Source organism: Nansenia antarctica, assembly GCF_963989245.1.
Source record: "Nansenia antarctica genome assembly, chromosome: 7".
NCBI classification, from domain to species: Eukaryota; Metazoa; Chordata; class Actinopteri; order Argentiniformes; family Microstomatidae; genus Nansenia; species Nansenia antarctica.
Window position 1 is genome coordinate 61,417,033 of NC_137677.1, and position 16,249 is coordinate 61,433,281.

General features: G+C 42.5%; 1 protein-coding gene across 1 annotated transcript; it reads left to right on the top strand.

Moving 5' to 3' along the window:
• Positions 1-2,007: 2,007 nt before the first annotated feature.
• On the top strand, positions 2,008-15,999 carry LOC308162853 (guanylate-binding protein 3-like; the record flags this gene model as incomplete). The annotated part of the gene is made up of 12 exons (XM_080536993.1): positions 2,008-2,371; positions 6,285-6,363; positions 9,659-9,858; positions 9,956-10,083; positions 10,858-10,967; positions 11,148-11,341; positions 12,034-12,297; positions 13,021-13,301; positions 13,464-13,676; positions 13,863-13,965; positions 15,165-15,358; positions 15,709-15,999. The coding sequence occupies 12 exons, from the start codon at positions 2,008-2,010 to the stop codon at positions 15,970-15,972; spliced, it is 2,394 nt and encodes a 797-aa protein (XP_080393119.1). The 3' UTR covers positions 15,973-15,999.
• Positions 16,000-16,249: the final 250 nt, after the last annotated feature.

Sequence of the window (16,249 nt, forward strand, 5' to 3'; positions counted from 1 at the left end):
TTACTGCAATGCACTCCTGGCGGGGCTCCCCGCTTCAGCCATTAGACCTCTGCAGCTCATCCAGAATGCTGCTGCCCGGCTGGTATTCAACCTCCCCAAATACTCGCATGTCACCCCTCTCCTTCGCACCCTGCACTGGCTCCCGATAGCAGCTCGCATCAGATTCAAGACCCTGGTGCTTGCATACCAGGCAGCTAAAGGGACAGCCCCTGCCTACCTGAAGGAAATGGTAACCCCCCAAACCCCTGCCCGCTCACTCCGCTCCTCCACCTCGGCTGGCCGACTGGCCCCTCCTCCTCTACACAGAAGTCGGGCTGCCCGATCACGTCTCTTCACAACACTGGCTCCCCGCTGGTGGAATGAGCTCCCCACGGCTGTCAGAACGGCAGAGTCACTACCCATCTTCCGTCGTAGACTGAAGACCCATCTCTTCAGGTTACATCTTAACTGCTCCTCCTGAGACATCTTCCGACCCTCACCTCTACGTCTCCTAAAGACACCCGCTTTCCCCTCTACTGTGTCCCTAGAACTTCTATTGCCCCCCTTGTACTGTTTCTCAGTTTCTCCAGTAAAAACAAAAATGTTAGTAGAAGGCGATAATAGGGAGAAGGTATTTCCTTCTATCAGTGGCCCCGGGCCCGAGCTAGAGTACTCTTCCTGCAACGAATGGTGGACTGCTGATTCACATGCTTAGTATTCAAATGTATTGATTGTAAGTCGCTTTGGAATAAGGCGTCTGCTAAATGCCAAAAATGTAAATGTAAATGTAATGCATCAAAAGATTGTGTTTGCCCGCTGTGTCAGGCCTGTTAAATAAAGATGTCTAAATATTAAAAAGTAATTAAATATGTATTTAAAATACGCATACAGTAACATCAATAAAACATCAAACTATTGCCCATCCCTAATGGCAGTTTTCCTACCTTCATAACATCCCCCAGTCCCTCAGTGTCCAGCAGCACCAGAGTGTGTCCAGGTTTAGAGGGGTGAGGCACACACCACATCCAGATACCTTTAGTCTTAGACTCTATGGTGGCTCCCAGGGCAAAACCTAAACACAGTGAAACATGAGAGAAATTATCTAAATTGAAAATGTATTCAATGAAAACTACAGGGATTTTATTTTATTTTTATGTCTAGTTATACAATCTCACCTCTTTGCTTTGAAGCTAGTTTGTTCATGAGGTAGGATTTGCCGGTGCGATACAGCCCGACCACCGCCACAACCACAACAGGCTGCTGGATCTGCTTCAGGATCGTCACAGAGTCAGACACGACTTGGAGGTTTCCCTCAGGGTCGTTCTCAATCAGACACACTGGTTCCTCCATCCTCACTGTAGAATCTGCCATTACCCTGGCCAGCAAAATCACCACAAACACATGACTACAAGACAGATCTGATTACTGCATGATTAACTACAATCAAATGAGTTGGTTAGTTATTATAATGCATTCATCTGTATTAAAACAGAATGAGTTGTTTATTATTCAATCTGATTCCCTTTGTGGTTTGATAAAAGAAACTTGGCAAAGGTGCTCCATTACACACAGTGGTGTAGTCTACGTGATACGCGGGACTACGCCGTATACCCACTAGGAATGGCCAAGGATTTGCGTATACCCACTAGGAATGGCCAAGGATTTGCGTATACCCACTTAAAAATGCGCGAGATTACGTATACCCACTTAAAAATGCGCGAGATTACGTATACCCACTTAAAAATGCGCGAGGATACGTAACGGTGTTATATACAACAGATAGATCCGGTCCATTCATGTCTCTATTGGTCAGTTTGAGTTCCAGCCGTACAAATATCCATACGCACGGGCCGGCTAACTGGAATCTTGACACATCTTGTATTACTCCGCTCAAGGTACAGTTCCACAAAAATTGTGGAACATATAGCAAAAGAGATGCAGAAAAAAATTGTTCACAGTCTTGTGTCATCTTCAAGCAAGTTGTCTGTTCTCATTGACGAGGCTACATCTCTCAGCCACAAATCTGCCATGATTGTCAGCCTGAAAGCCTCAGTAGATGGAGCTACTCCTGAATTGTTGTTCCTGGAGCTGGTTGAGCTGGAGAGCCAAAGGGCAGAGGGCATAGAAGAAGCTCTACTGAGCTGTTTGGACATTGCAGGCTTCAGTGAAGAGTGGCTTCAAAAGAACTGGGTCTCATTTATTTCTGATGGAGCAAGTGTCATGTTAGGCAAGAAGTCTGGTGTGGCAACCAGGCTGACTGCAAGGTACCCTAACCTCTTCACATGGCACTGCATGAACCACCGTTTGGAACTGGCTGTATCTGATGCTGTGGATGAGGTTCAGGCAATCAACCACTTCAAAGCGTTCATGGAGAAGATCCACAATCTCTACAGTCAGTCTAATAAAAATTCACGGGAGCTTCTGGAAGCAGCACAAGAAGTGGGCTCACAAGTCCTGAAAATTGGCAGAGTTTTAAGTACACGATGGGTGGCCAGCAGCTTCCGTTCTGTACAGGCTGTGTGGAGGTCGTATGAAGCACTCAACAGGCACTTTGAAAATGCTGCAGAAGACCAAACAAGAAACAGCAAAGAGAGACAAACTTACAGAGGCCTGGCACGTCGTATGCAAAGCAAGGAATTCCTGTGTGACCTTGGACTCATGTATGATGCACTGTCTGAACTTGCAACCCTATCTCAGCAACTCCAGGCCCATTCAACCACACTCTTGAGAGCAAACCAGCTTCTGAAGCGCACCAACAGAGTGCTGGCAACATTCAAAGACACCCCAGGAGAGAAAACAGAGGAGGCACTGACAGCACTGGTTTGGGACATTTGGGATCAGTTCCCCTGGAGTCAAATGCAAAGCTCACACCAATCAATGCAAAGCAGTTCCTCCAAAGTCTGATCAACAACATGGAGAAGCGCCTCTCATTTGAAGGTGAAATGCTTCTTGATCTCAATGTTCTGGATACAGGAAACTGGCCATCAACACCTGGCATACGGCATGGTGAGACACAGGTAAAGCGACTGTGCAGGCGCCAGGCGGTTCAATCTTTGTGAAGCGCAAGCAGTTAATGGTATGAGAGATTTCCTTGTGCACCCAGACAGTGAGCCTGAAAGCCTAAAGCCACTCATACGATGCATGCAGACCATCCCTTGCAGTACTGCCGAATGTGAAAGGGGCTTCAGTCTCATGAACAATATATGCACGGACAAGAGATCTACACTGTTGTTGTCCAATGTCAGTCATTTGATGATGATCAGCATCAATGGGCCCCCTGTAAGACTTTTTGAGCCAAGGAAGTACATCACAACATGGTTGAGAAGCCATCGTTCTGCCACACAAGCAAGCAGGCAATGCAAACCTCAGATGGCCGAGTACAAGCATATTTGGAAAGCTTTGTAGACTACCAGGCTGTTTGTTTTTTTCTTATTTGAAGCGTTTGACTTGTAGCAGTTCTTGTGGCAGTTCTTGTAGCAGTTCTTGTGGCAGTTCTTGTAGCAGTTCTTGTGGCAGTTCTTGTAACAGTTCTTTCTTTCTTGCATTTAAGCTGAGAGTACATAGTGATGGTGATTAACACTAAACAGTAGAAAATCAGTCCACCCCCCTGCTGTAAATGCCATTGGTTGTTAAAGTCTTGTTTTGTTTATAATAAAATGAAATGTTTGTAAACACATAACCAGTCGTTCAGAATGCTCTCATATATGTGTAGATGCATACTGTATGCATAAGTGAGTATGGTGGTGCTTATGGGGTGTCGCTACGGGACGGGTGTCGCTCCAGGACACGTCGCTCTGGGACGGGTGAGCATGAAGCTGGGAGGGAAAAATCACAGTATACCCACTAGAAAAAACTAGACTACACCACTGATTACACATGCAGAGAGTGAGACCTACCTTGACATCGCAGACTGTCAGTCGGGCAGGTCGGAGCGGTGAAAAACGGATCGAGCCGCACAACTGCTACAGAGAGCAAAACGAAAGGGAAAGAAAATAGCCTCGCCACGTCCTCTATCTTGACTTGTATGCTTATGTCACTGTAGAATCTTACATAACCCTGGTCAGCAAAAATAGCCTACAAAAAATACTTCATGATATAACTACAAACAAGTTATTCGGTTAGTCACTTAATCTGTACCGACTGTCTTGTTTATTATACAATCTGATTCACCTTCTGGTTTGACAAAATAAACATAACATTACCGAGAATTAAAATGTAATTTTGCTATTTTCTATGATCAATATAGTATCATGTTTTAGCTGATGACCATGAACAAATTAGAGTGCACTTTAATGAAAGTTAAATAGTTTAACTGTCTATTCTAGGGAATCTATTTATTGGAGGCTTTCCCAGAATTAACTATCAAACTCTTGTTAGTGTAATTAGACTTAGGCTACCACATCTGGATTATTTAATAGTGAAACATTCAGCCTTCCGTATCTATATTTACTTTTCCTCTTCCAACTTGATTGACATTACCACTGGTCCATGATCAGATATGGTTGTGGGTCCAATGTGACAATCAGTAACTTTATGGGCATCTTGTTTTGAGACACAGAAAAGGTCAATTCGGCAGTAACTATTATGCACTTTTGAAAAAAATGTAAAGTCCCTGTCTCTAGGATGTTTTAAGCGCCATATATCTGTGAGTTCAAATTCCTCTATCATATTACATAATGCTTTAGCCTTTCGTGTTCGTGGTCCTTGTACAGATAGTTGTTTGTCTATTCTTTGGTTCACAACACAATTAAAATCCCCTCCGATTATAATTGTTCCCTTTGCATTTTCTGCTAATAGTGTTGCAATTTCTTTAAAGAAGCCTGGATCTTCTTCATTTGGAGCATATGCCTACTGGTACTTTCAAACAGCAAGTTGTTTCATCCGGTAACATAAATTACTGGTTTATTTTCTCAAGCTTACGTCTTCTAGTCATCTCTTTTTCGGGGTGATAGAGGAGAGATTGGCAGTGAAATTCCAGATAAAATCCATGATGGGACTTTTGCTCATCATCATCCGTCCTCACACACTCATGTCTTTCCCCCTCCATTAATCTTCTGTTATTCAACACCAGTGTGAAAACGGATTGTATCCTTTGTCTCAGAGACACTATGGCATAGAGTTTCTTAAATAGGCCTACTCACTTAATTTGGGTGAGATGATGGGCCAACTTTGCAACTTTACAGTTTTGGTAACTGGTTTCTGTTTCTCTACTGTAACATAACCAGGTACATTCATTTTTTCAATTCAAACCTTTATTTAAACTCGTAAGTTACTGAGGTTGCCCTCATTTACAGTAGCAACGAGTGTTCATAATAATAAAAATAATTATTATTAATTACAATTTACAATACAAATACAACAATTGGTGGTCCCTCAAAAAAAGAGAGAAAAGAGAGCAGGAAAGATCATCACTGATCCCTCCCACCCCGATCACCACCCCTTCCAAAGACGTCCATCGGGAAAAGGGTTCCGGTCTATCAAGACCAAAGCCTCACGCCACCTGAATAGTTTCTTCCCTGTGCAGTGGGCCTCACAAACAAGCCCTCTGCCTCTCACTGCCTCTGGGACTTCCACTCCCCCACCACACCCCCCTCCTGCCACACACACACACACACACACACACACACACACACACGGTGTCAACCCTGCCTATCGGCCGAAGGTTGTTGGCCTTCCATTCCAGCCCCTGGGCAGAGATGCAGGGAAGGGTGGGGGTCTAGTGTGGGGGGGTAGGGTGGGGGTCTAGTGTGGGGGGTAGGGTGGGGGTCTAGTGTGGGGGGTAGGGTGGGGGTCTAGTGTGGGGGGTAGGGTGGGGTTGTGGTGTGGGGGGTAGGGTGGGGGTCTAGTGTGGGGGGTAGGGTGGGGTTGTGGTGTGGGGGGTAGGGTGGGGGTCTAGTGTGGGGGGTAGGGTGGGGTTGTGGTGTGGGGGGTAGGGTGGGGGTCTAGTGTGGGGGGTAGGGTGGGGTTGTGGTGTGGGGGGTAGGGTGGGGGTCTAGTGTGGGGGGTAAGGTGGGGGTCAGCAGAGTTCTTTGGCCCCACAGAGGTTGAGCTTGGCCTCCCTGATGCCCCTCTCCAGACTGGCCCTGGCTGAAGGCCTCTGTGTCGCCTGCTTTGAAGGCGGTGTTGCGTGCCTTCAGCAGTGTACAGACCTCTCTGTTCCTCCAGGGTGTAGTCAGGATATCCACGTCAGCACCTGCACCTTTCCAGCACATCAGGCCATTTCTGGGAAATGAGACCATCTAAAAATGAAACTTAAAAAACACTTTCTCTTTTGTCTTTCTCTTTGTCTTTATTCTGTTTCTGAGTCCACTGGAGACCACGCCTGGGCCCAAAGCCCGACAAGGAGCAGGGAAAGGACCTTTTTTCAGACAACATTGAACAAAGGTGAGCAGAAAACCTTTTCTATAAAAATGTCTGCAATTGGCTTAGGAAATCCAAATTTAACTTGTCTGATTAAATGTTGTCTCCTTGTTCATAAAAAACTAGAAAGATAAAAGGAATCAACAATAACAATTGTTATTTCTCAGCGTGAAAAAATGTAGGTGTGGCGTGTGAGAGTGTGAACTGGTTGATAATGCGTGTGTCTCACGGCCAAAGCGTGCATGTAATTAGACTTTACAAAAAGGGGAGAGGAGTCAATACCAGAGAGATGTTGATTACATTTTCCTAACATGTGATGATCAAAATATGCTACAAAAGTTCACATCTATATATCATGTTGGAGCTTATCTCCTAAAGTACACCGGCGTGTAGTGTAGCCCGATAAAGATATGAGAAGCAATTTTATTTTTCAATGATTTTTATTTTTTATTTTTTAGATGGATTTTGATTAATCCAAAAGCCTTAACAACTCTGGAAGCCTTGTTTCTGACCTGGTTTGGTGGAGTTGGACAGTGTTGTTTTTCTTTTCTTTTTTGTTTGTTAGTCTAAATGTGTGTGTGTGTGTGTGTGTGTGTGTGTGTGTGTGTGTGTGTGTGTGTGTGTGTGTGTGTGTGTGTGTGTGTGTGTGTGTGTGTGTGTGTGTGTGTGCGTGTGTGTGTGCGTGCGTGCGTGCATGTGTGTGTGTCCTACAGTAACCTGTATCTGTGTGTGTGTGTGTCCTTCAGTAGTCGGTGTGTGTGTGTGTGTGTGTGTGTGTGTGTGTGTGCACGCGTGCGTCAGTGCGTGCGTGTCCTACAGTAGTGTGTGTGTGTGTGTGTGTGTGTGTGTGTGTGTGTGTGTTACATTTACATTTTTGACATTTAGCAGACACCTTTATCCAAAGCGACTTACAACTAATACATTTAAGGGAAGTAAAAGGAAGGGAATCGTTTATCCATCTCTGAGTAGTGTGGTCCTTCTCGAAAGGAGGAAACTATCCATGCTTTCATCTTTGTATTGAAATACATTCAAACTCAGGGTGTGGGACAAGGAAGAAACCAGTGAATTCAGACATAAAGCTTGTTTGAAAATATGCGTGCGAAACACAGTCGGTTACACCCTCAGATAAGCTGTTTATTCTTTTACTTTCACGCCCACCCCCAACCTACTTGGGTGTACGGACATTAGGATGTCTTCAAAATAAAAGCGCCACGTTAAACGTAGCCTGAGGTGAGGTGGTGTCCTGCGATCCAATGTGTGTGCCCTATGAAATCCAGATGGGCCACTTTGAACTGTTGGCCCACATAAACACTATGTGAGCAGGTTGGTGAGCAGCACCACTCATGGTTGAAAGTCATTTTATTCATATTTTAGAAGTGTTGCAGAGTAGACTGGGACTAAAAATCATAGTTAAGCTTTTGAATATTATTTGTGTACAATCAATTACATATGCCCTTGTAAAATGATGTAATTCCACAAATATGGACATTATTATGATCAAAATAACTTCAGGGCGGGGTAGACAATCACACACGTGGGAAACACACAAGGGCAGGTGGTGAGGTGTCTGAAACGAGAGACAAAGAGAGAGTGTTATGAATGACTGTGTATGCTTTCTGAGTGAACATTGTTGCCAGTGTGTGGTTGAACGAGCTACTTTTGAGACATGAATGAAGTGATTGGCCAACATGCATGTTAGTAATGCAGACTGTGAAAAGTGGTGACTCTGTGACTTCAGTATTGAACACTGCGACTTAAAAACTTTGCACTGCACTTTATATATGTAGCACTATCCAATGCACTGTTGTCTGTCCTGTGTTGTCCTGTTTTTTGCATTTGTTTTTGTATTCATGTATACACATGAAGAAAGTATTAACGCACTTAAGGTAACGCCAAAGCAAATTCCTATATGTGTATGCATAATGGAAATAAACGTTATCTGAATCTGAATCTGAATCTGAAAGCGACCGTAAAAAACTGTAAATGAATAACATAAGACAAACAAAAAATAAGACCTCGCCCTTTTAATTTGAAAGTCACGAAACCGAAAGTCTTATTGTAGGAACCTGAAACGACTCAAAACCAAACCCTAACCCAAACGAACGAGTCTGATATTAAGGTAGGTTTCCGTCTGTGTAAGTACATCCGTAGATCTTTATTGAAACAGCTCGGTAAAGGTGCATTGGAAACTATCTAACGTTCTGCGTCATTTATTCTCGGTAACATTCATGTTTATTTTGTCAAACGAGGGAATCAGATTTAAAAATAAGGGGGGGATCAGATTTAAAAAGTTATTATAGTAACTAACCGAATAACTTGTTTTGAAATTAAGTAGCCTATGTTTGCATGTTTGCTGGCCAGGGTTATGGAAGATTCTACAGTGACATACATAGAGCACATAACTAGGCTATATTTATTTCTCTTTTTCTTTCACTTTCGTTTTCTGCTCTAAAACGAAAAGTTCTGTTCTGTTCACGGTACTGGAAGCAGAACACGAAACGGCTCCAAGAATTCAACCTGCTCGACTGACATCTGCGATTTCAAGGTGAATGAATGAATGAATGAATGAATGAATGGTCTTTATTGTCATTAATACAGTACAGGTACCATACAACGAAATTTGAGAGGGGGGGGCTCCCCTGGTGCTAGGAAAAAAAATACTAAAACAAGAAGGGAAAGAGCTGGTTTACATAAATAAAGGCTATGTACACTATCCACTATACTATACTATACAAATAAAACACTGTGCTGTACTCTATGCTATGCTATAAATATCAAAAAACATTTCCTATCTCTGAACCTTATGTATACGAGGGTTGTCATATTGCACATAGTATTATTGCACATTCATTTAAAGTGTCGCAGTTTGCAGGTTTGAGATATTCACAGTTGTATTTCAGTATTGCACTTGATTACAATCTAGTAGCTGCCATCAAATTGTCTAGATTGTCCAGGGCCTAGAACCTAGGTCTTTGCTGTGTTCAGGGCCTGAATGGCCCTAGGGTAGAAGCTGAGCTTCAGTCTATTTGCGGTAGGTAGGTCTGCATGTGGGGTACAATGGGGTACATATACAATGGGGTACATATACAATGGGGTACATATACAATGGGGCACATCAGACCCTCTGTATTGGAGAACCTCAACCTGTAATTTTCGGTTTTGCATGTTTCTTTTGTCAAATCACAAAGGGAATCAGAATGAATAATAAACAACTCATTCTGTCTTAGAATTTATCAAATAACTTGATTGCCGTGAGGCCTGTAATGCAGTAATCAGATCTGTCTTGTAGTGATGTGTTTGTGGTGATTTTGCTGGCCAGGATAATGGCATATTCTACAGTGAGGATGGAGGAACCAGTGTGTCTGATTGAGAACGACGCTGAGGGAAACCTCCAAGTCGTGTCTGACTCTGTGACGATCCTGAAGCAGATCCAGCAGCCTGTTGTGGTTGTGGCTGTGGTCGGGCTGTATCGCACCGGCAAATCCTACCTCATGAACAAACTAGCTTTAAAGCAAAGTGGTGAGATTGTATAACTAGACATTAAAACATTTTTCTGTAGTTTACATTGAATGCATGTTATTGTTAAAACATTTTTCTCATGTTTCACTGTGTTTAGGTTTTGCCCTGGGAGGCACCATAGAGTCTAAGACTAAAGGTATCTGGATGTGGTGTGTGCCTCACCCCTCTAAACCTGGACACACTCTGGTGCTGTTGGACACTGAGGGACTGGGGGATGTTATGAAGGTAGGAATACATATGTCGACTGCCATAAATATTGACGTCGCAGGGCAAATTCTCAGAGCATTTGAAAATTCTGGGCCAATCTCTTTTTCTTTTCATATAATTTTCTCCGATATCTTTAAAAGGATCTCTTATCTTTTAACACCCTATAGAGAGATGTGCACCACGCATGTTCATATACAATTTCGGACCAATCTGACTTACAGTTGATTTTAAGTGAAGTTTGGCCAAATGTTCCACCTGCAGAAAAATCCATCATGGCAGACTTTATGGGTTCTTGAGGCAAATACTGTATGTTCCCCATGAGGAAAGACACATATGTACTAAGTTTCATACATTTTCATACAACGGGGTAGAAATGCCAGCATTGTGAAGTTACTTGATTTTCTATTTGTTATTATAGCGCCACCTATGGTCTAATCATGGTAATTATTTCTGGCATTGTTACTGATGCTCTCTAGTTGTGGCATACACATTTATAGCATTTTTGATCAGGTGAGCTATTTGACCAAAGCCAGGAAAAGAATAATACCACCAATAACAATACTGGTAGTAGTAGTAGTAGAAGGAACACCAAATATATAAAACTGCACACTTTTGACTGCATCAAAAATGGCATCAGTTTAAATGTAATTTGTCTTACTGCCAGCCGGCACCAATTATCCCACCACATCCTGTAGCTCCCTCTACAGGCCAGACGCTACATGCTCCCCACAGAGCTACGGCAGCTGCCTCTCCAGTATCTCATCGACTGTTTATTGTTTTTATATTATTCAGGGAGATGAGAAGAATGACACCTGGATCTTCTGCCTGGCTGTGTTACTGAGTAGCGTCCTGGTGTACAACAGTATGGGGACTATTGACAACAAGGCCTTAGAAAACATCAAGTATCCTTTGGTGTGTGTGTGTGTGGGTGCGTGTGTGTCTGTGTGTGTGACAAACCTTAAGGGATAAGTATTAACTTAATCAATTGATCGATTAACCTTTGTTAGAGTTTTTGTATAATTTGTACTAGTGTATGTTTTTCCTTTGGAACAAGTTTTCCTCCTAAACAGCGCCCCCTGCAGCTACGTGACTGAACTCACAGAGCACATCAAAGTGAAGACCAAGGCAAAGGGAGAGGAGGCCAAGTCCAATGAGTTCGTGAAGGCCTTCCCTTCCTTCGTCTGGTCCGTCAGAGATTTCTCTCTGCTTCTAGAGCTTGGCGGACAGCCCATCACTGCAGATGAGTACCTGGAGAATTCTCTCAAACTGGTGAAAGGTGAGAGTTCTGATCATAACTTGCTGATGATGACAAACATCTTACATACTGTCCTAAAGAATAAACTTCAGGATGGGACACAACCACTTTATTAGGTACAACTTTTCAACTAAAGCAAATATCTAATCAGCCATGGCAGCAATTCAATGCATTTAGGCATGTAGACATGGTCAAGACGATCTGCTGAAGTTCAAACCAAGCATCAGAATGGGGAAGAAAGGTGATTTAACGTGGCATGGTTGTTGGTGCTAGACAGGCTGTTTTGCGTATTTCAGAAAGTGCTGATCTCCTGGGATTTTCCCGCACAACCATCTCTAGGGTTTACAGAGAATGGTCAGAAAATGAGAAAATATCCAGTGAGCAGCAGTTCTCTAAATGGTGGTGGTGGTGGTTTAATGGTGTGGGGGATATTTTCTTCAGATCTTCAGTATCTGCATTATGCTATAATGTCAATATGAACCAACATCGTTTCCAGCATCTTGTTGAATCTATGCCACAAAGAATTAAGGCAGTTCTGAATTCAAAAGAGTGGATCCAACCCGGTACTAGCAAGGTTTGCCTAATGAAGTGGCCGATGAGTGTAGTTTATTCATGAAATAGCAGTGATTTCACTTTGTTTAACTTTCTTGTGAACATTTCACTTCTACTATAGTTGAAAGCGTGTCTATATGCTTCATTTCCTGATTAACCAGGAGACCCCCAGAAGAACCCTAAGCAATACAAGAAGATTGAGGAAATCAACCGCCCTAAGGAGTGCCTAAGGAAGTTCTTCCAGGTAAGGAAGTGCTTTGTGTTTGAGCGTCCAGCCAATACTGAGGGCTTGCAAAGAATGGAGGAGCTGACAGATGCAGACCTGGATTCCAAGTTTGTCCGGCAGTCCAAGGAGTTCTGTGATTACATCTACACCAACGCTGAGACCAAGACCATGATAGGAGGCCTGAAGGTCACTGGCAGCAGTGAGTAACCTGCATCTACAGCCTTTACTTATGTACTGGTTTGCTATTCAACTGTTGCTGCAGCCTTTACAAAAGCAGTGCTCTACTACTGATGTCAGTATTTGTGTAAATACTATGTGATAGCCGACTTCAGATTCCAAGGCTTGATTCCAACAGTCTTAGACCTTGTTGTGCTGACGGTACCGTGGCCAGTCGCAGCATGCTGTGTTCATCTCCAGTTGAGCTGTTCACTCATCCTGGAAGCGATAATCTCAGGACCATTTTTGAGGGGACAATTTTAACATAGACAGAGCCTCTTCAAGAAAAATAAAAAACACAAAAAACACGTGTTCTATTGCGTGTTCTATTGTGTCTATTATGCCTTTCTCATGGCAGCAGGAGATGGGCGTCTTTGAAATGCGAGCTGCTGCAATCATGATTGGTGAGAGGAAAAAACCTCTCCTCCTGGCTGCAGTGAAATGCAGAGAGTCCAGAAATACAAATATAATTCCTAAAATGTTCTCATGGGCATATGCACATCTGTAATTATTGCCAATGTCTCATAAAGTTTAATATTTTAGGAGAGAATTATGTCAAACCATAAGTGATTACAATCTGAAGAATTGTTGCAAGACTGGTAATAACACAATTCAGGATAAAGAGAAGCACAGACCCATAGATGGATGATGTTGGTGTATGTACAAGCTGATGTGTAAGATCTACCATGTCTTCTGTCTCTGTCAGTGTTGGCAGACCTGGCTGTCGATTACACAAAAAAGATCAGCAGTGGTCAGATTCCCTGTCTGGACAGTGCAGTGGAGGCTCTAGCCAAGACCCAGAATTGTACTGCTGTAACCAAAGCAGTGGAGCGCTACCAGACAGAGATGGCCAGACAAGTGACCTTCCCTACAAAGACCCAGAAGGTGCTGTCTGATATCCACGGGGCCGTGGAGAAAGCAGCTCTCGAGACCTTCATGAGTCTCAGCTTCAAAGACAAGGAAGAACATCACCAGTCGAAGCTCATGGTATTGTATTCTTTATGTGGACTGCTTGATCCAATGAAAGAAAAAATTCCTTCTCTCTCCTTCTCCATTTAAATCTATCCCTTTCTCTTATTCTGTTGATCCCTCTGTCTCTCTCTCTCCCTATCTTTATCTGTCTCTCTCCATTCCTTCTCTTATCTACAGAGTCAGCTGCGGACTGAGTATAATGAGATATGTAAGAAGAACATTGAGGAGTCTCTGAGGGTGGGCAAGGCGGTCATCACGCGTGTGTTTGAGCCCCTGGAGAAGGCTGTGGGTCAGGGCTCCTACATGCGTGCAGGAGGCTACAAACACTACCGTGAAAACCTCAAGAAGCTGATCGAACAATTCAAATCTGAGGGAGGCAAAGGATTTATGGTATGCACGTGGAGGCATTCAACATTTTCAGTGCATAGTGAAATCACTCACTGATTTTACAGTTTATTTCTTAAATTAAAAAATAAAAATGCATTTCATTGGAATAATTGTTCACTGAACCTTTAGCCACAATAGGGCTAATGGCATGATTTTTACAATTACTGATTCTTTAATGTGTGTTTTCAGAGTGAGGAGATATTGAGCGACTATCTCAATAGGAAGGCTACCATAGGAGAAACTATCCAGGCAGCAGATGAGTCTATCAGCAAAGAAGAACAGAAGAGGGAAGGTAAGAGATGGAGAGATGCCTCCTCCCATATCCACTTCTCTTTCTGAATAGGAATAGTTTTAAAGGAGGCACCTTAAAAAGTGACCCTTGACCTCAATTAAGGCAGCATTAAAGCGTTACTTCACTCAAAGTATAATGTATGTACAGTATATAACATTAGTTTGTGTTATATTTACTTATAAATATAAGTATATTAAGTTATATTTACTTCCTAGAATAATGTTGCAGATTCCAGGAAGTAAATATACGTTTGTCAGTAGGATGTCTGAGGCTGTAATGCACATAATTGGGACCATATTATGGTGGATTGATAAATATATTTGAAAGAGTTCGAGTAAAGTTCTCCTTTAAAACAGCTATCAGTGATTTCTGCATGCACCAACTAGATGTAAATAATGGGAAGTAACATACAAGTAGCGCTAGATTTATTTGAACTAACTGTAGTGCTCAAGGAATTACATTCCCTGAGAGCAGCATTCATACAGTACATACAGTAATAAGTAATTATTTATTTGGTTATGAAGACGTACAACACGTTCTACTCATAAAGGTATTTTGTTAAATGTGAATGATTACATTATAATTAAACCCAATTTAAAATCAACCAAAAGCCCTTCATCAGAATCTGACATTTTTTATTTAAGTATATTTGCACATACAGGAAATTGACTTGGTGAGGTTGGTACATAGGACATAAAAAACAACAATATATAAGCAAAAATCATTTAAAAGAAAATAGCAAAAAATAAGAACAATAAATTAAGTAGTCTGTAAATTAGGAAAAATGTATATGTGTGTATAAAAAATATATATAAATGTAATATAACAATAATAATAATTGACCAACTCCTTCTGTTCTCTCTCTCTCTCCCTCCCTCTCTCTCTCTCTCTCTCTCTCTTTCTCTCCCTCTCTCTCTCTCCCTCTCCCTCCCTCTCTCTCTCTCTCTCTCCCTCTCTCTCCCTCTCTCTCTCCCTCTCTCTCTCTCTCTCCCTCCCTCTCTCTCTCTCTCTTTCTCTCTCTCTCTCCCTCTCTCTCTCTCTCTCTCTCTCTCTCTCTCCCTCTCTCTCTCTCTCTTTCTCTCCCTCTCTCTCTCTCTCCCTCTCTCTCTCTCTCTCTCTCTCTCTCTCTCCCTCCCTCTCCCTCCCTCTCTCTCTCTCTCTCTCCCTCCCTCCCTCTCTCTCTCTCTCTCTCTCTGCAGTGGAGAAGGTGAAGAGGGAGGCAGCAGAACAGGCTAAGAGAGCGGCAGAGGAACAGATGTTGATCCAGAAACAGCTGATTGAGGACCAGAAGACATCAAATGAAGAGCATTTGAAACAGCTGGCAGAGAAGGTTCAGGAAGAACGAGAGGTTGCCAGAGAGGAAAATGAACGATTGCTGGAGGCCAAACTTAAGGTATGTCGTAATAGGGAGAGAGAGAATTCCAGTTACAGTATTTTCCCAAATACTGAGAGAACCAAATTTGGCTGAGGTGAATCCATTCAGAAAATCTCTGGAATCTTAATTTATCTTAACTCATCTAGTGCAGAGGGTAAAGAAAGTTACCCAGTGGTCAACATTCTAGAGTGTTAAGGGTGACTTTATTAACAAAAAATGCATCAATTATGATGCTTCATTTTGTAGCCAATCAAAGTATTGTTACTAGGTAAATACCATATAGGACACTCTGCAATCTAGGTGGTGAGTGTTCGGGAATTCTTCGGCAATTGGTGAGTTCATATGTATTGTTTTTTTATTGATTTCAGGAGCAGAAGGCCCTCTTAGATGAGGGCTTTAAGAAGACGGCAAAGGATATGGACGATAACATAAAGAGCGTCAAAGATGAGATTAAGGAACAAAGTGGGTCCCAACAGTCCACCTTCTGCAAAGTTCTGGATGTCGCAGGCACAGGGGCATTGCTTGTCCCTGGTTATGGTACAGTGATTGGGGCCGGTATTCTAGCCACGTCCAAAGCTATAGAGTATGTACCCAAGTTTTCCAAGTTTTGGAATTGGTCGACGGGGAATTAATAGAAAAAATTAGGGCATCCCATGAAATATTTTTCTATTTTTTAAATAAATACAGACATGACATTTTTCTGTTTGTCCCAGATTATGAAAGTGCAGATTTCAATCAAAAGCGTAAGCTTTCAAATGATGTGTCATACATTGAAATCAGTTGAAGAAGATATGCTTATTTGAATATTGGTCCACCTTAAACGAAATAGCGGAGAATCACACTCTGAATCAAAACACATCAGGCACAAAGTATTTAGTGATCCTAAACCTGTTTGTTATATCGAGTGCA